A 27,688-nucleotide genomic window follows, 5' to 3' on the forward strand; every position below is an offset into this window, starting at 1 on the left:
TCACAACGACTCATTTTATCGAAACACTATGATGTATTAAACCGTTTTACTACGAGATGCGCGACCAGCATAGCTTTTAGATATTATAATATTAGATCGCAATTTAATTGAATGATGTCGCAGTTTGTCGTCAAAGTCGTTGGCCGCATACAGGTATTATAACGTTATGCACACGCGTCGAAACGGATTTCGGAACCGCGTATGTACCTGCGGAGTAGTCGGATTTTCTAGTTAATCTGTTCGGTCGTGGGATTACATGGCCTGCGCTCGCGGTAGAACAAAAATATTTTCCTCGATTTTCAACGGCTGAAAACCGTTTTAAAGCATAGCCGCTCGCGTTGCTAGTGAACACGGTCAGACGACGGCATTGTCGAAACGACGAAAATGTACGAGTAAAGTCTTCTACACACAAAAAAAAAGCTAAACTGTTTTGTGATTTAAATCACTAATCGATTACTAACGCATTGGTGATTCGGTTATGAGGCTACTCATAATATAACTTCTCGTGATCGAAATCTGTAGTTTGCTCTGTGTGACATGGACGAAAGACATATTTTATAGTCAACATTTATAGTCAATATTATTATAGTCAATATTTTATAGCAATTTTATAATTGCTGCACCATTGGTATTGATAGTGATTCTAGTGTTGAAGATGTAATGATAGCATATCACCATTACAGAAGAAAATAAAAAAAAGGTTTTGGATTCATCCATACCTCGAAAAAAAATGTCCATCACCGATCATTCGTTGCTGCAAGAGAACTAAATCTTTCAGATACTAAATTTTTATGTTTTTATCGGATGTCAAAAGAAAGTTACTTAGATTTGGTGTGAAAATGATTTTCCCTGTCTCCCGAAAGCGTAAAGTTTTACAAAACGGGATGTTTTTCTACTTCTTCCACCAACTTTAAATTAATTTTTTGTTCGTTCATTTTCTTTACAAATGTTTGTACGAAACAGAAAAAGCTTCGTCGAGCAGCAAAATATTGAAGTAACGCAACTTAAAGGTGACTCGACAGTTGAATTACTTGGAACTTATCACTAACGTGTTAGTATCTGGTTAGTAACCAGTAGCGCCGTCAGTAGTGTTCCATTGATTAAAATTGGTAGTGACTGAACGTAGACTGGTTAGTGATTTGCGTCAGTAATTAGTTTTTTTTGAACAGCTCTCCGTATGTAGAAGGCCTAACGGACAACGTTGTTGATGAAACGATCGCGCGGTAATCGGTCCATTTGAAAAACAGTACCAATAGTACATAGGGTGTTATCAACGGAAATAGACGACCGTGGAGTTGGTTTGCGACCGAGTCGAAACGAAAGCAGTGTACGGTCGGTAGAGTTTTGAATAATTTCTGTCACGATGGCACAATCCCAATGGTTGTCGTGTTCCGATGGGACCATAGGCGCAACTATGAGGGGTGCAATAGGGTGTTTAACACCACTAAGTTCAAATGTAATACTCCAATTTTTTTTCAGATCTATATAATCTATAGTAGTTACAATTAAATACCATTTAATTTTATTTTCTGCAATTTTAGCACTCCCAATATTTGGACTCTAGTTGCGCCCATGGATGGGACCAAAAAATTTGATGCAGAAATGACGTGAACGTGAGTTCACGTAATAAGAGAGTTTGCTGTGCGGGGGAGGTTTTGGGGTACCACCGTCATTTTCGGAGTTCAAATATTTTGGTGAAATATTTACACACGTATTGACTTGACGCAATGTTTTTCCCTAGGCACGGTCTCGTGTCCCCCGTTTCGAGAACTTATACCGTTTCGATACAATAATAGGGCCGATGGAAGAGAGCGTGCACAAAATTGAAAAAGTTTTTTTTTTATATACCAATACGACGTGTTTTCCTCCGATTGGTGGTGTGCACCGATATTTTGCAATTCTTATCAATGTTAATGCGGACGAACATACTCCAACGAAATGTTAACTCGTTTCGAGTCTATGTATAAATATTACTAAGACTCGACGATTATTGTTTATATCTGAAAAAAAACCATTACGTTTTAGTATTTTTCATAATTGACACGAATACTGAACGCTACACCGCGGATGTACGATTTCGATAAAACTGATTACCCCGCCTTCGCATACCTACTTGGTTTTATGTTTTGGATTTGAAGTTTTAAGTACATCAACTCTTCGAGATCTTATGTATTACATCGTAAAAAATAATCCGATCTACTGATTTATAATTTACCCTTTGAATTAAAATTCAAGACATCATTCCGAATGACATTTTTATTTTATATATTTATTTTTTGTTTGCTCTTCTGGAGAGCCTTTTGTGCAATGTCAACTGTCAAGTGTACGGTTCCGAGAAACTTCATTGACATTAAATTTAAAATTAATTCGATGTGTATTTTATAAATAAAACGAAACACAAAAAAATAATATTACTGTTATCATTCGAAATTCCTCAAACGCTCGACAGTGTGATTGGTTTTGACGAAAAAGTAGTAACCAAATTTAAATAATAAAATTAACGAAAAATGTAACAAATTATAAAAATATCAAGTAATCTGAATTTTCAAATTTATATTTGGTTCGCAGTTAAATTTTTTAATTTCTTATTTATTTCTTAGAATTTACGAACCTTTGGAAACATTTATAATCTAAATGAAATCAATTTTATACTGTTGTAATAATGTGGATTTATTCTCAGAAATCTGAAGAAATAAGATATGCATATAAATATTTAAAAATCTAAAAAAAGGTAATTTTTTTACTTCCCTTTTAAACAGCACAATGTTTGAAAGATGAGTTAAAAAATGCTTACATTTATGACATTTTTTTTAATAATATCAAGATTTTGTAATAATTTTAAAATAATAATCTAATAGATACGATAGTAGGCATCTTTTAATTACATAATTTAGTTAAATCCATAAAAACTAGTATTTTTAATTAATAGTAATTTTAATTAATTTACTTATTTATATTAATATCTAAATACAAAAGTAAGTTATTATTTTCTAACAATATTTAAAATATCTAAAAGTTATAATAATCTAAGTTAGATTCCCAAAACGAATTATACAACGATAGATTTTTAAATTGAAAATATATTTCAGAACACAATATAGTAGTAAAATATAAGTCAAATTGTGTAGAAATATTATTGATAGAAAAGAAAGGATTTAATTTTACATTAATGTAATTTTTCGTCCGTAGATTTACTCTTAAGATTTTATTGAATTCAGATATTCGATCATAAATAGATAGACACAGATGGTGTTATCCTTTGGTGTATCAAAAATTGTAAACATTGTATGTACTTAAGAGAAAATGTACAACTTTTATAGCAGAATTGTATTTTAAGTTACGTTTTATTAATTTGAGGGTTTTGAAATGAATGTTATTGATATATATACGAATAATCGTCAGAGCTGTAAAACACATATTTTTCATCTGATTTCTCATACTTGTTAATAATTTTAATAACAATATGTTAACATGTATTTATTTTAAAATAACTAAAGTGAAACTAATGCACAATGAAAGTATTATTAATTAATAATTTTAAGAGCAATATGCATCGTGAAACTTATTAGAACTAAATATAAACTGATTATCTTAACTTGTTCGCATTAAGTTCCATTATATGTAAAACTACGAGTGAATATCTCTTAGTAAATTTATCAACACAAAGTGGATCCGACTGATTTTAACTAATATAGGAGAGCATAGCATAGGAAATTATATTTCCATAAGATTAACTTGAAGATTTCAGGTTTAACTAGATCAACAAAATTGTATTCTAGTTCAATATATTTATACTTTGTTTTACTTTCAGTAAATTTCTGACTTGTAATATTAATAAAAAAATTTATTTTCTCAAAAATATTAAGCATAACTAAAGGTATTTATTTAAATACACAACTATAATTGGCGCCTAAATGTGATGTACAGTGAATACTAATTTTATTAATATTTTGGCTTCGATAATCTAATAATATTTTGAAACTCTGATATAAAATTGTTACTTTAATGCATTTAGAATATAAATACGAAAAAGTAATAATATTAAGATTAATTTATCAATAATCGAATTAAAAATAATTGAGAAATTATTGTTGTAATAGCAAGGTTAAAATGTTTTTACTATTTTTAAAACCTTATAGTTTTCCGCAGATACAAAGAAGTTCATATTCAGCATACATTTGAAGTTTAAAAGTGTACCAAGTAACCCAGTTTGACGGTAATATAATGAGCGATGCTTTTTCAATGATTCGTTTAACAAGGGGAAAAGGGTTTGGTATATCTAATGAAAAAAATTACGAAAAATCGGGAGGCAACAAAAATAAATGTGAAATAAAAGTTGAGAAAATTTAGCAAAATGTACATGACAAAATGTTACGTCGGATTTATTTATTAATTTACTGTGAAGTTAAAAATATTTAAGATATTTTATGAACAAATATATTTGAAATGTAGCACCAAAATAATAAGATACAAAAAAATCCTAAAACGTTTTAGTATAAACATGAATCTTAAACTATGGTCTCACAGCACTTATTATAAATCTAAAGTAATTCACTTTATGGAAAAAGTATTCAACATTTTTTGTAAATTAGACCATTACTAGAGAACAGTGATATAAGCATTCTACCATTCAGTAAACGATTCAAGTCTATATAATTATTTTTTTTTTGCATCACGACGAAAAATAAATTTTATTTTTTCGAAAATCCGTTTAACGCTAAAGTTCCTGATTTTTTTTTTTTTGTTTTGTAATTTTTCGTCATTATTTTTCCATTATTTGGAATACTTTTGAGTAACTAAAAAATTGATCTCTTAAATATATAAACGAGATTAACATTTGGTATCAGAATCTACCCTTTCCTTTTAAGATCGTAGTTATTCGTCTAATTAAAATTCTGTGGACAGACACAAACAAAAAAAAATATATATATCATAGTAAAACCAATATATTTCTCGCTTGATTCAGGATCTAAAATTTAGTAGAACAAATTACCGTATTTATAAAACAAATTCAAATGAAACTCGTTTGTTCAAATATGTTAACATTTCGTTTTAAGTGTTATAAGGGATTTTTTAAGTTTTTCTTTGTGTTTAATTAGTTACTGTGAAGCATAATTATTCTCAGTTTAAAATGTATACATTAGACCAGCGGTGCGCAACCTTTTTTGATCCACGACCCTCAAATTAATTTATTTCGATGAGCCGGGGCACTTCCTACCAACATTATGTAAGTATAATATATACTTAATGTATAAAATAATTTTATTCGTATAAATTAAATCGTTACTGTTGGCAATTTCAATATTTTTTCGATTTAATAAATTCAAAATATAAAAAAAAAATAATACAAAATTAATTTTTTATAAAGTTTAAAATCTAAATATAAAATTGTATAAAATACTATACAGAATATATGACTTTTTCATTTAGTGTTAAATTATTGGTAATCCCCAAATAAAATTATGTGACCAATTTAGGTGTTAGGTAAAATTATAATTTTTATAACTGGTCTACGGAAACAAACTGTTTGAATATGTGCTCACACTATCGGTATGCTGCGCATTGAATCGAGCGTCTGTTTGGTTTTTAGTACCATTTTTAATAAATGTACGTTAAATATTAGAAATGAAATGTGTATTTACACAAACAAATGTAAAATATAATAATATATAAATAAATGAGATACTAAGGATGGTTCAGTAGCTGTATCCCGAAGTGTCGGAAGCACACGTCTCGCAGAGAACAAATGATATATTTAAACCACACGCAATAATAACCAAAATAAAATAAATTATTCAACACAATGTCGCACGTACACTTTGTTTCACTAACAACTATCGCAGATAATACTAAACGTGGTATAATATATTATATTATACATAAATAAATAATCTTTCATTTATTATAACTGTATTAAAACTAAAAGTACTTCAAGTCGATCTTGGTTTTCTACGCATACATTATACTATGCATACACAATGCGAGTATAATGATTTATTGTACAAAATATAATCCTTTTAGTCACCTTCTAATTAAAACCTGCCCTTTTTAAGTATATTCACGAATAATTTTATTGATTTTATGACCATGTGATACTTTGTGATAATTTAAAAAAAAAACAAACATTAAAATTGAACTTTATTATGAAAATTATACACGGACTATTATTAGTCAATTTAGATAATTTTGTATAGATTTCAATATAAAGTGCAATATGTCGATTTTTAATATGAAATTCTTACAAAAATTGATCCCAGTGCGGAAAAAAAAAGAGTCTAGGTATATTAAATTTTCCCGATTAAAAAGCCTGTTTGAGTTAAGTCAATAGTTGTATTGTGTATATAAGTATGAAAATAAATATAATATGTTATATTAAATGTAATCGCTTTCCGTTTAGTATTAGGAGTAATACGCGACGTTTTTTTTTACATTTTTCATACTTAGAACCAGGGACTGGAGCCTATAGGTTTTTTCGGTTTTGGTTGTTTAATTAATTTTTTAGGGTTCCGGTTTTAGGTTTCGGTTTTTTAAAAGAATAAGGGTTCTAGAACCGATTAATTTCGGCTAATTCTGATTATTAGAGATTTATTAAAAAATAATATGAAATTATTTATTTATTCTTGTTTAAATTGTAATTGTTTCATTTCATGAAAATAGAAGGTATTATGCATAGTTAAAAAAAAATAATTATAAATATATTATATAAGCCTATTATATTTCTTTGAGTTAGGTTAAGTTATTTTATTTCAACTTATAGTAAGAATTCGTAAAATATTTTGTAGTATTGTGAAATATGATTTGACGAAATAAATATCTTTAATTTAAAATTTAATTTTAATTAGGAATCAAAGTTAATACTTGGCTACTGTTGTAGTTACAAATTTTTTATAAACATATAAAAATAATAATAATAATAATATTACAAATTTACTTATTATATGCATTACATTATTACAGTTTACAATACAATATAATAAAAACATAAAAAGATTTGACTTTTATTTTTCTGAACCGATAAATGGACAAACAAAATAGTCATTACCATAGATTTACTAGTCTAAATAGCTGATTTAAATTAACCCTTTTATAATTAAGGTTACGGTTTTCTTTTTTGAAAATAAAGGTTCCGGCTTCAGTTACGGTTCTTAAATTTTAAAGGTTAACCGATTCCAGTAGTGGTTCTTTTCGGTTAGGATTTTGGTCCCTGCTTAGAACACAATAATTTCTGAAGTTTTTAGTGTTATACATATTGTATGTGTTATATAGCCATTGAGTATTATTATAACGACTTACTCATGAATTCAAGTCATATGTGATATAAAATTAACTAACCTATATTTTATATTTGACATAATACAATATTATGAATTTTTTAACAATATAATTATAATTATTTATACGTATTGTTGAAATGATAAACTTAATTGCGGTCGACGAGTGTAGATTACGATTACGATTATTAGTAATAGCAATGCTCCCGGCCGATTGTATTTTAAATTAACTTGTACTAATACACCTGATATGGCCACAAGGTGCATTGCTCTGCAATATACTATATAACAAATATATTTACGCGCGACGATTACAATGCGATTACGTACCCGATCGGTCACACACGGGGGCTTATGGCCGCTGCTGACGATAGCCGCGGATACGCAACGCACCGCACGGAAACTATACACATTCAATTCGTAGGCGAAGAAAACATGACATTTAAAATTTGTTAAAAAACAGTATTTGTCGAAGCTGGTTATTAAATTTATAATTTCAAACTGACGCTTTGATTTTGAAACAAAATCTTATTTTATACAATAGTATATTGCATAGCAATGCACCCTGTGGCCACATCAAGTGTATTAATACAAGTTATATTTAAAATACAATCGGCCGGGTGCATTGCTATTACTAATAATCGTAATCGTAATCTACACTCGTCGACCGTGATTAAGTTTATTATTATAATATTTATATTTATATTATAGAGTCCACTAATTATTATTATTCATAACTTTCATTTTATTTAAATTGTACAGTCTACATATAGTTTTAACTAATTTATTTAATTATTATTATTTTTTACTCATATTTTTAATACAAAATTGGCGAACAAGATTGCCTTCTACTGTTGGTAGGCAATTGTCGCGACGACAAATATGTTTGTAAAAATTGATATAATATATTTTTTAATGTCTGTTTAATTATTTAATTTCAATCTAGTTATGGTTTAAAAATGTATAAATGTTTATATTATATTAGAAACTGATTTAGTATCAGATATTTAAGTCTACCGAAAAAATGACAAAAAAATTTTGAATAATTTTTATTAATTTAGATAAAGTTTAATTACAATTAAGAGTAAACATTTCATACGGTTTTTTTTCATTACTATATCGTGATTAGTTGCTGATTAAGATTATAGCATGATAATATCATAAGTTATATTTACAATTACAAAATGTAAATAGTTAAAATACAAATATGGATTTGCAAGTATTATTAAAGAATATGTAATATGAACACACGGGCACACGTATACCGTGGGCACATACGAACATCACACTCATTTTATAATACAAATATATTGATTTCTAAACTTTCGAATTCATTCTTTAGGAAACTTTCAAAGTATAACTTGGGCTTTTTACCCGCAGGGATCGAAGAGTTATACAAACAACTCTAGATTGTTCGACCGATTTTGCATACTTCAAGTTCAAAATAGCAAAATTCGTTTAAACGTTAAAAGTTACCCTTCGTCGAATTTTTCAATAAAAAACACGCATCTATATGTTTTATACATCGCAATCATTCATGTTGAAATATAATATATTATTGTATATACAACATTTGTTTTCTAATCCATTCAATTCGAGAAACATCCCCGACACAACGATAATAAAGTGGTACGATAATCCGCAACGTAATTTATTGTATAATTAATTATTTCGACGATTTATTCGATAACCGCAGAGGAGTGGCAGTCGAATATAAAGCACAGTTTATTTTTGTTGAACGCAAATATTTTGTTTTAATTATTCATCGTGATAAAACAGTTAACAGACTAATATATTATTTACCATTTGTTCGTCCATTGGTAGTTTAAGGGGGAGAGGGTAGGTAAAAGGTAAGTGAAAAATTCTGCCTAGACAAACACCGTATATTAACGTAGTTGTTCATGCCAATATGGCATTATTGCATGTGTGTAGATTATCTGTTTTCGTATCGATTCTTATCGCACGTATTGCCGTGCGGTCGACGATAGCAACAGCTTTCGTGTGCTGACCGCCCAGTACGCGCGTGAGATCATTTCTTTCCGTGATTTTTGTTAATGATTGTTACCATTTTCGTGCGACGCATAGCGGTGCGTTGCGTATCCGCAGCCATCGTCGGCGGCGGTGATAAGCCTCCGTGTGCTACCCGCCGGGTACGTAATCGCATTGTTATCGTCGCACGTAAATGCATCCGTTATTTCACGTTTTCATTATTTGTGGGTTATGTTTGAAAAAAGTCAAAGTCATGTTCTCAGTGCCATAAAATTTCATAAGTTCTCGTGTTTTATGGTTTAGTGTGGTGGCACTGAGACATTTATCTTCATTTTGTGGTGTCCGGCGGCCAGAACCTCCGTGGTGAATGTTGCTCTCTGTTCGTGTTCGTCGTTGTGTGCTTACCAACTGTTCATTCAAGTGTTCTTTCGTTGGTCTACAGCCATTTTCGTCAAACCACGTTTTCTGTGTTTTCGTGTCTTTCGTGTCGGCTATCTGGTAAGTGTCGTCCTGCGCAATTAGTATTGCCTTAATTTATAATCACCGTGTTCTAGGGTGGTCATGTACCAACAGCCATTGTGATTAACGTGGTTTTCATTCGCATTGTCTTCATCTGCGCTGTAAACCTTCTATCTTCGTTGGTGACGGTGCTTGGGTGGTCGCACGTACCAAGCTCTATGACTTATTTCTTTCATACGCTGCGGTGTGCCGTCGTAGGCATTTGTCAAGTCACAGGGCTGGTGCGGTCGCGTTAGGATAAAACCAGCCATCAATCACAGTCACATGTGTGTATTGGTCAACCATATTTGTTTCGTTATTTATGTAAAGGCCAACGGGCCTAGCCGTCTTAGGCAAATTATTATTATAGGTTATTGTTATTTATTGTGTGCCGTCTTGGCCACCTTGTTTATAATAATTATAAATTATTATATTATTATATTAATATAATTATAAATTATAAATACACAATTATTGTGTTATATTACTGTAAGCAATGTTTTAATTATTATATATTTTATTATTTTGCACAGTCATTTATTATCATTTATATTTAGTTACCATTTTTTATTACTATTATTATTATTATTATTGCATTATACAGGCCATAGTATTATAATTAAAATGTATTTAATATATTTATAACCTAAAAACAATTGTCTGTTATTATTGTTATTTTTTAATTAATCGGCAAATAAATAAACCCACTAATATTGTTGGGCACTTACCGCGCCAACAGTAGTTACATTGCCGGACAATAGGTTTGAACATATAAGTTGTGCGCATAATATTCTCGTCGTCTTGTCATCATAAGTACTAAACAATAGGGAGGTTGTGAACGAGCGGAGGGTGGTAGTAGGAGTGGAAAAATAAAAAAAAAATACAAATAAAATGACAATCGTACAAACAACGAGATTAAAAAAAAAAATATGTTCGATGAAAAGGATTGCTCTCTGTCTATCTTTCTCTCTATTTTTTCCTTATAGTACCAGAAACGTTTCGTCATTAGCAAAAACATCAGTATTAAAAAGAAAACTTGGAATCGAAACCTTAGCGCCTGTTCCTCTTCTTCTGATGAGGCACCATCTGGTTAGTTTCCCAGCCAGCTACTGGCAAAATAAACGAATTTTGTGTGATTACTTTTCCTGCCGCTCACCGCGAGAATTTATGATGCACTTGATAATGGACGTCCAGGGATTAATTCCGTTTGAAGGTTTCTTATCCTTTTATATTTATTATTTTTAAAAAAGTAAATAGAAAGATAGTGATAAAATAATATAAATATATACTGCGTTAGCGAGTATCCAAATTATACCTCATATGCCTCACGTTTACAGACATTTATCACTATATCGTCATAGACGTCAATTGAGATATGATCAATTGAACATCTTGTGGTGGGAGAATATCTCGGTATGGAATTTGGAAAAATGATATAAGCATCAAGTATTATTTTTAAAATAAACAGATGTAGGAATATATATATATCAGAATTGAGTATTTACAGTTTTTTTTTTTTTTTTGAAGGGTCTTTAATACTTAATACTTTAATTTATTTCTTGATTTTTTATACATGTTAACGGTTTTCAATACATACTTTAACGTTTACAATTATATTTTAAATGTTATATTACTGAGTTCTTATTATTATAGTTATTTTATTAATTAATTATATATTTACGTAGACAAGTCTGATGCCTATTTTAATACCCTTTGGGATGGATTAGAGTAAGATTCAGAAATTGATTTTTATGTATTTTTACAAACAACCTTTGGAAATAAAAATAAAATTCTAAAGGTATATTGGTAAAACATAAAAATACGTTAACCTTTTTTCATACCCTAAGGAGAAATTGAGATAAAATCTTTTCTTATCTCTCTCCTACACCATTAGAAATATATATTATCAAATTTTCAGTCTTTAGATCGAGTGGTTTAATGTAAGTGTTGATGAATGAGTGTATTGAATATCTTCCTATGTAATATATATATATATATATTATTTAATGAAATCATAATACCTTGGAGTGTAAAAAATAAATATATAACCGTATATTATTTTATTATTACAGTTGTCGGATACAATCGGTACTAAATAAAAGTCACTACTCGTTCGATGCACTTCATTAAACAAATAAAATAGAAAAATTTAAAAACTCTAATTTTTTCTAGTTACGTCTTGACGAAATAATTTATTTTGGGTATTTCGTGACTCGGAATTTCAGCAAGAGATTATTCTCTACTCGTATTACTGTACGTATATTTGAAATATCCTCTGACGGGCAATGTTTTCCTTTTTTTATCTTTTAGTGGCAGTTGCCACAACGGTAAATAGACCTTTTCCGAGAATAGATTTTTCAGCACCCTGCGATTTCATTGCTTTGCAAAATTCAAATAATCCCTCTACCATGGCCCACCACTCCATCACCCTTGTGTATCCCGAAATACGGAGTCTTTTTTTTTTTTTTTTGCCGCCTTTTTTTGTATGTGGTTCTTAAGCAGACGATGTTCGATATTTTACACGAGTATAAAAGAGCTCCACGAGTGAATCATAAGCGTATTGATCATCGAAAATTTAGTCCACGCGGCCTCGTCGATCTTATAAGAAATATGCATCAGGTTCACCACGACAACTTAGTCCAAGTTAAAATAATAATAATAATATGGAGATTCAGTGTCGAAGCACGAGTATTTAAGTTAAGGGGAGATATTAAAATAATACGTTACAACCCTCCCCATTTATAACTTTATATGTATTTATGATAAAAGGGACACGGTGTTTTATTTTTTATTTCATATTTTTTTTCGTATGAGTAGTTTACTATTCCATCATTCAACATTTTATTAATTAAATCATCAGGCATAATGGCGAATGACAATAGTACAATATTTTAATATTTAGATACGAATATAACGCCAGAAATAAATAAATCGTAAAATAAAAACCAATCAATAACTACGATAACAAAATTGCATTGAACGATAACGCATCAACGCGAAAAGCAATGACGATTACAATAATGTAGGTATCCTTATATATATAAAAGAACAGGCCTTTTTTATGTACCAATTTTGTGACGACGCTATTTAACTTTTTTCCAATTTTTTTTCACAAAGTTGTTCCAAATACCTTCGTGAGTGTCACCACGTCGCCCGATTTTCAAAATTTTGATTTTAAAGGGTTGAAATTGGCAAAAATAAATTTGTACGTGTAATTTTTAATAATGTTTAATAATAATAACAATAGCAGTCGGCCGATAACGGGAAATACGGTACGGCACGGCGGTCCGAAGGTTTCCGTTTACCTGGACTCTGACCTTTTTTTTGTGTGTGTTATGAATTGTTCCGAGGCTATATAATATTTAATGAGTTGTATAGAAAACACTGACTAAAAATAATAATACATTTCTTATCGAAATGCGATAAACGTGTTACGACCGACGATCCGCCAGACACCGAACGCGCGCCGATTGATGGTTTGTACTGCGACTGTGATCGGTGAACTGTGCGCGTTTGTGTGGTGTTTCCCTAAATTATTTAACTACAATTGTCATTTACAAAATTATTTAACTACAATTGTCATTTACATTATGAGTAAAAACCACTGTACTGCCTTAGCAATACATAATTCTTATTTAAACGACGATGTTATTAATGCATTTTTAGACATCGTAAAATTACAAACATCATTTATTCCACAAAACGTATTATTTTATCAAACACCACTTATGTATTCAGCCGTTGAGAACGTGGATGATTTTCAAATTTTATATGATGGTTCTATTGGAAATGATGCTATTGGGCATTGGCTATGTGTGTATTATCGTAATGAAACTAAGTGCGTAGAAGTGTACGATAGTCTATACCATACGCTTAATGATAATTTATTTGAGATTTTGGATATTTTATATCCTTCAAAATCCAATGTTGTGTTTAAGTCTGTTATAAAACAGCCAGATGGGTATTCATGTGGAGTTTTTGCAATTGCATTTGCTACATCACTAATATTTGGACGTAATCCATCGGATGAATGTTATATTATCGATTACAACAATATGATATGTAAAACCTGGACGTTACGTAACCATTTAAATAACATATTAGTCAGTACATTATTACAACCTTTCCCCACTCACCATTCACATGTAGCCCAGAGTACTGATATTTTATCTTTAAAAAACAAAAAAATAAAAATAATAAAAACAAAGACTGCAATAGGGCGTAAAAAGCGTAAAAGTATAATTAATAAAAATATCAGAACTGCTATGCAAGGTAATAAAAAAAATATTGAATGGAACAATAAAGAAAAGTCTGCTTTTAATTATTCGCCAATTGTAGATTACAAAAATAGTAGACACATTAAAATTGGACTCATGGATAAATTGTGTAATTTTTGTGATGCTTTAAAATGGTCTGCGGAATCCCCAGGACTGTGCTGTTCGAACGGTAAAATTAAATTACAATCTATTGAAGATCCACCAGAACCGTTACGTAGTCTTATTTTTGGTGAAAATATTACAAAATCTAAATCTTTTCTGACTGCAATAAGAAAATATAATTGTGCGTTTCAAATGACCTCTTTTAGAGGAAAACAAATTTTACATGATAAATTCATGCCAACTTTTAAGATACAAGGGCAAATATACCATACTGCAGGCAGTTTATTCCCCGTGCATTCAAGTGAACCAAAGTTTTTACAAATATACTTTGTAGGCAATGACAATTCCGAAGCTGAATTCAGGCATAAAAATATTCCTAACATCGACCCCATAATTGTAATCGAGTTACAAAAAATGCTTCATTTACATAACAATCTTATAAGATCTTTTAAGGCTGCTATAGATTCACATGAAAATGAAAATATGGAAAACTTAAATATAGTTATACATGCAGAACGAGTAACCTATGGCAATCATCCTGGACGTTTTAATGCACCTTCAGTTAATGAAGTCGGTATCGTGATAGACGGTCAACAATTCGAAAAGCGTGATATAGTTCTTAATGGTCGAAATAATACGTTGAAACGTATTAATGAATTACATAGATCATATGATGCCCTACAATATCCTCTCATGTTCTGTCGTGGTGAGGACGGATACAACATAGCTATTCCGAAATTTGATCCCACGAAAAATCAAGCAGATAAAAAAAATATGTCAGCATCTAGCTTTTATTCGTATAGAATCATGATACGGAAAAATAATAGCAACTATTTACATTATTTTCGTCAGTTATTTAACATGTATTTGGTAGACATGTACGCGAAAATTGAGACAGAACGTCTAAATTTTATTCGCTATAATCAATGTAAACTACGTGTAGACAATTATATACATTTACAAGACTCTATCAATAATGAAATTGATCCTAAAGATATAGGACAATTAGTTGTTTTGCCATCCTCATTTACAGGTGGTCCAAGGTATATGCATGAAAGGACCCAGGATGCTATGACTTATGTAAGATTATATGGAAAACCAGATATATTTTTAACATTTACATGCAATCCAAATTGGTCTGAAATACAGGAAAATTTATATCAAGACCAGCGGCCACAAGACAGACATGATTTAATTGCCCGTGTTTTTCATCTAAAAGTTAAAAAATTAATGGATTTAATAACTAAATCAAAAATATTTGGTAGTGCTAAATGCTTCATGTATTCAATAGAATGGCAAAAACGAGGTTTGCCACATGTTCACATTTTAATTTGGTTGGAAAATAAAATCCGACCTGACGATATAGATTCCCTTATATGTGCTGAAATTCCTGACCCAATACAAGATCCAATTTTACACGAAATAGTTAGAAAAAATATGATACATGGTCCATGTGGTACCTTTAATGGAAACAGCAAATGCATGTCTAATGGGAAATGCACAAAAAAATTTACAAAACATTTTACCACTACAACTATAACTGGAGAAGATGTATTAAAAGTGGAGGATTCAGTGTGAAAATTAGTTGTAATGGTGTATCTACTGATATTGGGAATCAATGGGTAGTACCGTATAATCCAGTTCTTCTCAGATTATTCGATGCTCATATAAATATAGAACATTGTAGTTCTATTAAAGCTATTAAATATATTTGCAAAAATATTAATAAAGGTTCAGATCAGGCTACATTTTCTGTAGAAAAACAAAGTAAAGATGAAATAACTTCATATCAATCTGGTAGATATGTTAGTTCTTCAGAAGCTGTATGGCGTATTTTATCTTTTCCTATACACGAGAGATATCCATCTGTTTTCCATTTATCTGTTCACCTGGAAAATGGTCAACGAGTGTATTTCACAACAAATAATGTTACTGAAAAGATAAGCAAACCACCAACAACTACTCTTACAGCATTTTTTGAACTTTGTAAAACTGATAGTTTTGCAAAAACGTTATTATACCACGAGGTGCCAAAATATTACACTTACAACAATTCAAAATTCAACAGAAGAAAACGTGGTATACTTGTTGATGGTTATAAAGGTATAATGAGAGACACGACAATAGGAAGAGTATACACCGTGCATCCGAGTAACACAGAATGTTTTCATTTGCGTTTATTACTACACACAGTACCTGGCCCAACCTCATTTAACCAACTTAAAACGGTAAATGGACAATGTTATTTGACTTTTCAGTCCGCATGTTTAGCTTTAGGTCTTCTAGAAGACGATAAACATTGGGATGATACTATGTCTGAAGCAGTTCTAACAAAAAAATCATCACAGGTTCGAAATTTATTTGCTATTTTAATATCTTTTTGCCAATTATCTGAACCACTTAACCTCTGGAATAAGTATAAAAATGATTTATCAGACGATTTTAAACATAAATTACTAAATAAATATTCAGATTTAGAGTTAGATTTCACAGCCCACGCTCAAAATGAGGCATTAATTTCTATAGAAGACCAAGTTTTATCGTGCATAGGAAAATCTTTATCAGATTTTGGATTGCCAAAACCTCACAAAGATAATATACAAACCATAAGTCGTGAATATTTACAACAAACAAACTACAACATCACAGATTTAATGGAATATGTTAATAACAACAAAACTATGATGACTTCAGAACAAAATAATGTGTTTGATCATGTCATTAATTGTGTTGAGGAGTCAACAGGTAATATTTTCTTTTTGGATGCTCCTGGGGGCACTGGAAAAACATTTATTATTAATTTGTTGTTAGCAAAAATCCGATCATCCGGTAAAATTGCTATAGGTGTGGCATCATCGGGAATAGCATCAACGTTAATCCACGGTGGTAAGACTGCACATTCAATGTTCAAGCTACCAATAGACTTAAACATTACCAATACCCCAGTTTGTAATATAAAAAAAAATTCACCATTAGCCAAAGTATTAACCGATTGTGTACTAATTGTGTGGGATGAGTGCACAATGGCTCATAAATCGGGCGTAGAGGCTTTAGATCGAACATTACGGGATATTCGGTCATCAGATAAAACTATGGGAGGCATCACATTAGTATTTGCGGGAGATTTTAGACAAACATTACCGGTTGTTCCACGGGGAACACGATCTGATCAAATAAATGCGAGCCTAAAATCATCTACGATTTGGTTGAAAGTAAAAAAATTGTCTCTTACTGTAAATATGCGAACCAAATTAACAGGAGATATACACGCAGGAGAATTTTCTACATTACTCTTAAATATTGGCTGCGGAACTGTAAATGATAAGGATGGATACATAACAATTTTAAAAAAACTAGCAGTATCGACAAATTCGTTGGAACAACTGATACAAAGTGTGTACCAAGATATTGGGAATTTGAAAAATCTGAATAGTGAATGGTTATGCGAACGCGTTAGTAATAGTAGTAATAGTTGAACGTGACAACGTCTTAAGAAAATACTGATAGAATGGTAGCATTTTTCAAACGAAAATTTTAATTTCATTTGTTTAAATAGATTTGTATGTAAATAGAGAAGGAGATAAATGGAAATAAATGAATACAGTAGGTTAGTGAAATATGACTGTTGTTATAATTCTTATCATGAAACTTCTTTAGGACTGTCCAAAAATATAATATATAAATATAAAACTGTTAACTCTTCAAAACTTAAAAAAAAAACTTTTTCATGGCACACGTATATTTGAAATTTAACTAAACACTATTATTTTATATGCGTTTTACGAACAAATATGTAAATGTGACACATTCAATTTTTTTGAAAATTCTTTAATTAAATAGGCTTAAACAAAAATAATTGGTTCATAATTGAGACGTAAATTAAACTATTTAATATATAATTATAACTATGTAGAATGTACATAATAACTATTATATTACTGTTATAATAAAGCTGTAACTATTGTTTTAGTCAAACTTAAAACATAATAAAAAATCGTTTAAACAAACGCTATCATTTTATATATTAATATGGATATATATGTGTTATCTGTATACTAAAATAACTTAGTTATTATGTTTCTACGGATAAAACTAATTATACTCCATATAACCGATATAATAATCGTTGAATGAAAACTAATAGCTAAGTAAAAAACGGAAAAACAATGCAAAAAATATTTGTCCAAACCGAGGTTCGAACTAGAGATACTGTGTTTGAAATCTTATAAAAATGCCACTGCGCAAGAGAAATCTTCAAGCCTTAAATGGAACGCCTCAGAGCGAGGTAACGCCGTTCATATTAAAACGTATGGGTATTAAATTTCGCTGCCGCTACCGCCACCGCTACCGCTTCGGTTTGAGCGGACCTTTAGTCATGTTTTTTTGTGCAGGCAGCCGGTTAGCCGGCTCCATCGAATTATAAGACGTTGTCACGTCAATGATCGTCGTGCTTTACGATTAAATACCTCACACACAACTCGCAAAGTAGCACGATTGACGAATATTCGCCGATTACACGAGTCGTATGGGACCGGCTTAATATCAAGGCTCTTTGGTTTACGCCATACGGGTAAGAAAAGTGAGATAAGAAAATCATTAAATTATTTGTATCATACGAATATTTTATTCGAATAATTATTTCATTGGATTGATTCGTTTGAAAGATTTTATTCGAATGATTCATTCGATTATTTTATGATTCGAATGATTTTTAAAATAATCGAATTGATTCGATTATTCAAATAATCGAATGATTCGATTATTTCATTCGATTATTCCCATCACTAGAATTAACCACTACGCCACAACGGACGACAGCTCGTGTGCACGGTCCGCAACTAATCTATTTTAAGAATACTAATACAGTATGGCACAAAAGTAAAACTATGATAAATATTGAATTATATATTATATAAAAATAAATAAAATATAATAAAACCAAATTATGTATCCGTATTAAAAGTGGGTAGACATTGTCTCATTGTCTCCTATGACGCTTCGCCACTGTGGAGATTATTGTTCCGGTCCAATTGTCACCGGTCGATTGAATAAAATTATCCTTGGGTCTGGTCAGTATCTTGAAACTTGGATTTCCAATTACAAATCGTATAAAGGAACACGCCGGGTGGAGTATGTAGTTTTTAAGAGCTACCGTCTCATTGTATTGCACCCTTTGTCTCAACCTTCCAACACATATTCGTTTCCGACGTGCTTAACGCCTTTGCAATGAGGATTTTTTTTCTTTTGATTTTATTTCCTTACATATTTTCGAACCTTAACTTGCCTAAAAAATGCACAAAGATTCATTAATTAGTCCATTTACCAGTAATATAGTATAAACGTAATAAGTTGTAAATAATAGTTAACTTTAGTTTCTAACAGTTGAAGTTAAATAAAACACGGCTATTTATGACACTTAAAATACTGATATTTTATTCGTATAAAAATATTAATCTTATCAATATATTGTATAATAAATATAATTTTTTTACTATACGTTGTTGCGAAGTTTGGTTAAGTATATTATATTTTTTGTAATAATCTGTGTATCACAAGACATAATATTATGTACACATGAATATTATATTATATATAATATTATAATCCACTAAAAGCGAAGAAAAAATCTTAATGAGGTACACAAACTCAACCTAAATAATAACCAACCCATAATATGGATCGACAAGGATCGGGCAATTAAATAATTTTGAGTTTTTCTTGATGAAAAACTAACCGGGAACCATATATAAATAATTAACTTAACCAAGCTGTGTGGATTTGCGTTTTCACATAATATGATTCTAATTTAATCGGTCATTAGAAAATCTTATATAAATAGGTTTTTCCGTGGAACAGTATACTTATGCACAATTGAATTTCCAAGATAGAAAATATATATCAGTTTGAAATAATAATAAAAGCACGTAAACTTGGAAATATAATTTTTTTCGTGTGAATTATATATTTCACATTTATGTAACATAAGTAATTATAAAAATATTTCACTTTTAAAATCATGAGACGCTAAACTGTTTTATTTAATTTTATTCATCTTCTTTTTTGTACGACCTTAACATTAGCTGGACGCAGTTAATTAATCGTTTGAATCTTTACTGTACTTTAAATATTTCATTACATTTAGGTTTAACAAGAAGTGATAAGAGGCGATAAGTAGTAATGCAAATTGTAGAAATACACTCTACGGTAATACCACGCATTATTTTATTTATTTACTGATATACTGACGCACGGAAGTTAATATCCACTCAGACTATTCGATTATAATAAAGCTGTGAAATACTGTACATGGCATTATGGTTCTCGCTGTGCATCGTGACTGAAAACCCGATTATTATCACCAACCCTCCACTGTTCTACAGTTTATACCTTCATTTTTGATTGAATAATAATAACACTTTTTTCTTTTTCTCTTTTTTTTTATCTCGAAATACCAAATAGGATTACATTTACAACTTTAAAACTGATTATATTTAAAGTTCTTTTTAAGTCCGTTACAAATCCCGCGAAATTAATTTTACATCCATGTGATACGGGACAAGGACGACACGGTAATCGCAGTGGTTTTCAATCACTCGATAAAACCGTAGGTTTTTATGGGATGTCGAAAAAACTCCAGTCTGATCCCGTAATGAACCACAAGTGTATAATACGTACACAAGTTGAAATGTCGATAAAACTCGTTACGTTCATTACTTTCCTACGATGTTATACTAGTCGGACTACGGAAATAAACCGTATTTGTTCGAACGGTCCGACAAATACTGGCAGCAATTTCGCGTTACTGATCAATATAAAAGTGCCGGGTTGATTGTTGTTTTGTTTTTGAAAAGTGTATCCTACATTACATCACACTGGAACATTACTAGCGAGATGCGATCGAATCCGTATAGCAGTGGCGTGTATCGGATATTTGGTGAGGACCCTAAAACGGGACGGAAAACGAACGGGAGGAAAAAAAAAATTCAAGTGTACACCTAAAATAATACGATTTTGTGACCACACAGTAACCGACGTCGGGCGACTGACGGCCAAATTGTGAAGTCATTTTTCCGCGCTCTAAAAGTCTGATCCGAATGTCCGGTCGGTGGGAATCATGCGGAGGCGTGCGTTCTGATAGCATATATTTCTGGGTGGTTATCGTCAACTTCACTGTCGATTTAGTAACTGTCCGAACGCATCAAGGCCTTGCTGTGTAGACCTAACCAGCTGCGGTTTATATAAATTCCATTTTCCAACGCGAAATCCCTGTTCCGAAGATCGGAACGTCGTATAGTAAGCGCAAATGGAAGCATAACGCCTTCCGTACGGTTACTGCGAAAACCACCATGCACTATAACTCGTCAATTTAACACGTTCATTGAATTTACATACATCACTCGTGACCGGTACGTGGGCGTCATTCGATTTTCGGCTTTCTACTAGAATGCCTTACGAGAATGCAACTCCTGCGTTTAGTGAATTTCGACACTTTTCAGGACGTTGACATTTTATCGATTTACTATCTATTTAAATAGAATATTTAAAAAAAAATAACAATAATAATAAAATCGAAATCTCACGCAATAGCAGACCTTCGTTGGCGTTTTTCGACTGACATAAAAAGAAAATCAATCATAAAAATATCCGATGTAGCATCAATTGAACGCAGATAACTTAGCGAGTATCTACATAATTTTATCTTACGTTATACGAATGCAATTCGATGGTAAAAACTGTTTTTTAAGTTAATGCTAATTAAATTGTTAATAATCACATTAGATTAAATTACTTATATCTATATATCTCTAATACATAAAAAAAAGTCAAAATGCAATTACCTACTAAATGTTGAAAAAAAAATGTATTTTTATTTAATCTATGAAAATGGTTTACTAAAAATCAATAAATTCAAGATCCCTAAATCACTAAAAAAATTGATAAGTGATATACAATTAAAACGATTTTAAAAGAGTTTAAATTTCAATAATTATAAAAATACAAGTATAAAAACTTAAAAGAAGTGAACAGTCAGACGAATGCGTTTGTTTTTTAATGAAACATCAACTTATTTGGATTAAAATTAAAATGAAGTTTGTTTGTACGTGTTCATATTAATTCAAATCCAGTGAATGGAAACGTGAACAAACTCAAATTTTTAACGTTCCAAATACTAATAATCGTACAATGTAGTACAGGGACAGGATTACTTGAGCATTGTGTGCGCATGGTACACACATGTTGTACGCGTTGTTAATAATCATTCTGATACATTTATAAGTCCACGCACGTCCTTCCGTTGATCGAATATACGGCACAGCTTGAGGTTGCGTGTGTATGTGTATTTTTGTTTATTATCGTTGACACAGATGTTATTATTTTGAACGCTTTTGGCAATGACGTACGGCAACTTCGCTTTCCCTAGCGGCTCATCAATAATAATAACGGCTAGACAAGAGAAAACCGTGTGTTATAGGTTACCTATAAGCATTCATTCAAGTCTTATGGTAAGGATCCCGTCGCGAATTAAAGAGCCGTTTAGTCGGTAAATGTGTGTTGAGGTTACGTGTGAAGCTATATGACATAAGCGCCAAAAGTACAAAAATGACCTATCATTTGCGCCAAGATCTGTAGGACATAAGCGCCAATAATATTGTATACCTGTTTTACCCGACATATGACATAAGCGCCAAAATTAATATTTTATCTAAGTAGGTAGTTATTTAAAAATTGCTATATCTTATAAAAATTATATTATATATTATATTAATATTATTATGTCGATAACAAATTATAATATAAAATTATATAATATTTTAATGTATAAATTGGATGATTTTTTAATCCCACTCTTTTCACGTATTCTGTACGATTTATTTCACCATCCTGGTATTTCTTCCATTGAACAATTTTTTCTTCATGAGATATCTTTAATTTATTGATACGAGGAGAGTTCATAAATAAATATGTTTTGCCTTGTAATTTGAATAATAGATACATTAATTACTATATGAACGGAACAATGAGCCACATAAAATTGATCTTTTAAATGTCGATGATATGATTCAGCTGCATTTGTAGTTCATATAACCTCATTATCCGAAATTTTAGTTCAAATTAATATCTTTTATTTAACCGAGACTCATAGGTACTTTGGTACATTGGTACTTTCATTGGCGCTTTCGTGTGATACGATTTTGGCGCTTTTGTATGATACGACTTTTTTTTTCTCATTTTGGCGCTTATGTATTTCACCGATGTGTGCTTGCACTATTAATCCGTCAATCAGAGTTGGCCAAAAACAAATCGAGATAATGAATATAAAATAAAATCACAAATAACTGATTATCTGGTAAATAAAAAATAATATTTTATTTAAAATATTTTTAGTTTTAATAAAAAAAATTAAAAAAAAAAAATAATTCTAAATAATTTAATTTATGAATAAACTAGTTTTTTTTTAATATTTTATAACGAATAATTAGTGAATAATATTGAATTTATTAAATTATCCATATATTTATAATTTATCTTACACAATTATATAAATATTAAAAAATTATTATGAATCCTGTCGAATAAACCACAATTGCAATAGGTAGTGCTTTAAAATTAAAATAAACCGAGAACCACAACTTCGCTCACTTATAATTGTTAGTTAATGTTTTCTGTAAATACTGAATACTGACATACTGTGATACATTTTTATTAAAACATTAAAGGCTTGATTTCCGATACCACATAATAATATATAATATTATGTATAAATACATATTATGTTATAAATACGAAACACATCGATTTCAATAAGTTCAAACTTTAAGTTATGTACGAAACATTCAAGTTAAATTATGTAGAATGATGAATTACGAATAACCGTATTAATTAAAAGTATTGGCAGAACAATTAATAAGATTTGATAGGAAAGACATTGTTCAGTTTTACATTTTTAAGTTTTATTTTATATAACAAATCATAATGACAAGTAATATATAACTAAAAAAAAAAAAAATAACAAAAATATAGATAGATTATTATTGCTCATGTCGCAATTGCAACAAAGGTATAATAAAAATTAACAACACACGATCGATAATTATTATAACATGTTGCAGTAACAGTGAAGATATAATAAATAAACGAGGGATTACGCTCAATAACGGTTTAAAATAAAAGTAACCGATGCGAACGGACAGCGAATCGAAGGGGAAAGAAACTTGGTGACTTCCGGTGCAATGCCAGTATAACACCGATTGTTGCCCCATGGGATGTGCCAAGTGAACAAGATGCAATACCGGAATTATTCTGACTATTGTTGTCTGAATCAAAAACCGCTCAACCCGTTTGGATGGAAGTACTTCTTCCCTAGTTGTGTAAGTCGACCCGTGGTAAGTCTTACTCCGATTTCGGAAAAAAGTCGAATGATAAACTTGATAAATTCGACGGGGCTTTTATATCTGCTTGATCGGCAGTTATAATTGACGGTCTAGATCAGAGGCGGCCAAACGGTCGATTGCAAATTATTTCAAAGTCTATCGTGTTAGAATCGATATTTTGGCTACTCATACGAAAACTATACCATAGATACTTAATAATAATAAAAAACTTTTTTATAGAAGTTGAACCTCAACATAGAAGTATATTTCTATTAAACTGCGGTCAAGAAAAGTTTGGCCGCCCATGGTCTAGATAAATGCATAATTAAATGATCTTCAAGTGATTTAAGATGATATAACAATAATAATCCACGTTCATGTTCGGCGATGTCGATAAAGGCAAAATTAAATTATTTAAGTATGAAAAGTATTTATTTAGATTTTAAATAATATAATAATAACAATCCACATTTTTATTCGGAGTAAACAAAAATGATGAAAAAAAAAAATCAATAATAATCAAATAAAAAATAATTGAATAAAGAATAATATTTTATTTTAATAATGCCCAACTCTACCCTCAATATTTTAAGGATTTATTTATTTTTAAAAATTTCGCCGAAAATTTAATCAACTATTTATTCCTCATTTATAAAATGTTCCAATTGACAAAGCGGATGCGTTATCATAATATTTGTCGTCTAAAATGCATAATCGATATTTTTTCTGAAAACGTATTTATTTTAACAATACATTCCACTTAAAAATAATTAACGTATTTCCGTTTTAATAAGTCAACGGCAAACCTAATTCATATTGGTTATAATAAAATTACCATTAAATATTATAAACTTTTTGCTTTGCATTATTATTTATTATTAATTATTTGTATTAATCCTTTCAGACCCAGTGTCCTCTTTAAGGCTCGTTTCACACTTATACGGTTCGATTCGGTTCGGCGCGTATTCTATTCGTTTTCGGTAGCCGCCGGAAAAGTGTGAAACGGTAATACGGTGTGTGTTCGGTACCTAATAGATAACTGATAGAACCGAAAGCTCCCTCGACACGAATCGGTTTCGTTCGGTTTCCATTCGGGTCCAGAGTTCACAAAAGCAATTAGTAGTTTACACACATACGGTTTAATTTCGGTTCAGTCACGTTTACGGCAAGGGAAATATTATTTCATTTTCATTTTCTCATTTTAAATTTTTTAATTTACATTTGACAATGTGTGATTCACTTGACATCCTGAAGTAATTTGAAAATTTGTCTTCGTGCTCCCTTAATTTCGGAAAAAGGATATAAAATGCACCGAATTCTACCCGTTTAGTGAGGATAGGGTGTACCCAGTGAAGTCGATTATTCCTCTTTCGTTTTTTGATTCTTCTATAGAGAAATAACATTGCAGCAATCTGTCTTTTCTCTATAGTGAGCATTGTGGTCAAAGTGACTACGTATTCGATGATTCGGTCGTGAAGTCAAACCTTATACTAACCGAGTGTGTGTGAAGAGTTTTCATTCGTTTTTAGGCGCTACCGAAAACGAATCGAATACGCACCGAACCGAATCGAACCATATAAGTTTGAAATGAGCCTAAGAGATACTATATTATTATATTTATTACAATTGCTGTGATGATGTATTTTAGTCAATTATATATATTGAGTTTATGGGAATAGTACCGTAGAATTCGAAAATAGTGCCATAAATGATTTGGGATTTGAATTCTCAGAAATATAGACATTGTAACGAGACAACATATTCCTGAGTATAGCGTACATTCTAATATCGCCCTCAAGGCGTCAAAACCGGCTGATCAAAAATTATCATCGAAACTCATTAGACCAGGTAGCGCGCGATGAGCCGACCATTTAGGAACCCGCATATATACCACCGATTGCTATACAGATATTAGACACTTCTATTGTTGACATAAGGAGATATCACACATATAATGGTCACGAAATCTGCGTTCAACACATTCCCCTGTGCCTGGACGCGCTGTCGATTATGCATATGGGCACGACTGATTCAAAGTAATCATCGTGTCATACGTATTGCCTAATCCATAGTTGCCCCAAGTACTCACATTACCCCGTGAACAGCAACACAGTGTTCCGTACCGTTGAAGAGAGTGTGAGCCGTCGCCGTCCGAGTGTAACGAGCCACCAGCCGACCAGTGTCCGCCCACAGTACGTGAGAGCCCAGTACGAACACTAATATCTCTGTTTAGTAGTGAGTAATAAATACTTAATAATCTATGTCGTGTAAAAATGTGTAAACTCGACAACGAGTATTATATGTAACAATTGTATACCGAATTGTGAGACAATAATAATTATTGTTAGTATTGATTATTATTATTATTATTATTATTATTATCATTAATATTAATTGTTATTATTCTTCATTGTTATTTATTATTCTTATTGTTATAATTCTGTAACTAAAAAAGTTAGCAAAATAAAAAAAGTTGTACAGACTTTAAGTTTTGTTACAACATTCTTATCCGATATTATTTCGTAGTTATTAATTTTTCGAAAATGGTATATGTAAACATAATATATATGCATAATATACTTATTCAAAATTTTAGAGTTATAGGTCAGTTTCAGATTTTTTTTGTTATTACAACCATGACAACAATGTCACTTATAGAGGACCTGTTCCTAAATTCGTAAAAAAAAAATATTTAACATATATCAATGGCCAACAGAATTTCGAAGATCATTCTTAATTCTATTTTATGTAGGAGAACTATTTTCTGGTTCACACGATGTAATATGTAGTGTTAAAAAAGTATGAAGCAGTTTGAATAAATTTGGAAAGAAGTCTTTATTGCACTTAGCAAGAGCATCTGGATTCTAAAAGACCATGTAAACTTAATTTTTGAAAATGTATACGTCAAAATTTTAATTTTACTTCAAAAACGTCTTGATCAATATCATCTGAAAAAAATTCACTTAAATCTTTAATTACTTGGTTATCATAAGTTTCTTATATTGTATTTATTTATACAGTATTTAAAATAATTTCCAAATAATTAAATCAAGAAGTATTTAAAAATAATTCTAAATACTATAAAAGTATTTAAATTCATTTATACAAGTACTTTTACTCAAACACTACAATACTGGCTGCTTCCTACATTACTCGTATAATGGATGAATCTTATTTC

At 30.6% G+C, this 27,688-nt stretch overlaps 2 protein-coding genes and 1 long non-coding RNA gene across 4 annotated transcripts; all 3 read left to right on the forward strand.

The window, feature by feature from the left end:
- The first annotated feature begins 9,297 nt into the window (after positions 1-9,297).
- LOC112690588 lies at positions 9,298-10,146 on the forward strand. The gene is made up of 3 exons (XM_025564631.1): positions 9,298-9,484; positions 9,564-9,758; positions 9,815-10,146. The coding sequence occupies exons 1-3, from the start codon at positions 9,326-9,328 to the stop codon at positions 10,013-10,015; spliced, it is 555 nt and encodes a 184-aa protein (XP_025420416.1). The 5' UTR covers positions 9,298-9,325; the 3' UTR covers positions 10,016-10,146.
- A 3,202-nt stretch (positions 10,147-13,348) lies between these two features.
- Positions 13,349-17,731, forward strand: LOC112690606. Its single transcript, XM_025564652.1, has 6 exons — positions 13,349-13,913; positions 13,977-15,338; positions 15,429-15,593; positions 15,869-16,519; positions 16,610-17,593; positions 17,694-17,731. The coding sequence occupies exons 1-6, from the start codon at positions 13,349-13,351 to the stop codon at positions 17,729-17,731; spliced, it is 3,765 nt and encodes a 1,254-aa protein (XP_025420437.1).
- A 797-nt stretch (positions 17,732-18,528) lies between these two features.
- Positions 18,529-26,832, forward strand: LOC112690547. 2 transcript variants are annotated; one of them, XR_003149223.1, is made up of 3 exons: positions 18,529-18,707; positions 24,250-24,522; positions 26,159-26,832. It is a non-coding gene; the product is annotated as an uncharacterized LOC112690547 (long non-coding RNA). The 2 variants fall into 2 exon arrangements; XR_003149224.1 differs by having other exon boundaries at positions 26,243-26,832.
- The last annotated feature ends 856 nt before the right edge of the window (positions 26,833-27,688 follow it).

The sequence above is a fragment of the Sipha flava genome, unplaced genomic scaffold (assembly GCF_003268045.1).
Source record: "Sipha flava isolate LNK unplaced genomic scaffold, YSA_version1 114_pilon_pilon, whole genome shotgun sequence".
Lineage (NCBI taxonomy): Eukaryota > Metazoa > Arthropoda > Insecta > Hemiptera > Aphididae > Sipha > Sipha flava.

Coding starts and splice junctions, on each gene's coding strand:
- LOC112690588 (XM_025564631.1), top strand. CDS start 9,326: ATGATTGTTACCATTTTCGTGCGACGCATAGCGGTGCGTTGCGTATCC. Junction 9,485..9,563: donor ATTTCACGTTTTCATTATTT/GTGGGTTATGTT, acceptor TTTATGGTTTAG/TGTGGTGGCACTGAGACATT. Junction 9,759..9,814: donor TCTTTCGTGTCGGCTATCTG/GTAAGTGTCGTC, acceptor ACCGTGTTCTAG/GGTGGTCATGTACCAACAGC.
- LOC112690606 (XM_025564652.1), top strand. CDS start 13,349: ATGAGTAAAAACCACTGTACTGCCTTAGCAATACATAATTCTTATTTA. Junction 15,339..15,428: donor CAGACATGATTTAATTGCCC/GTGTTTTTCATC, acceptor TGTATTCAATAG/AATGGCAAAAACGAGGTTTG. Junction 15,594..15,868: donor TATGATACATGGTCCATGTG/GTACCTTTAATG, acceptor ATATTAATAAAG/GTTCAGATCAGGCTACATTT.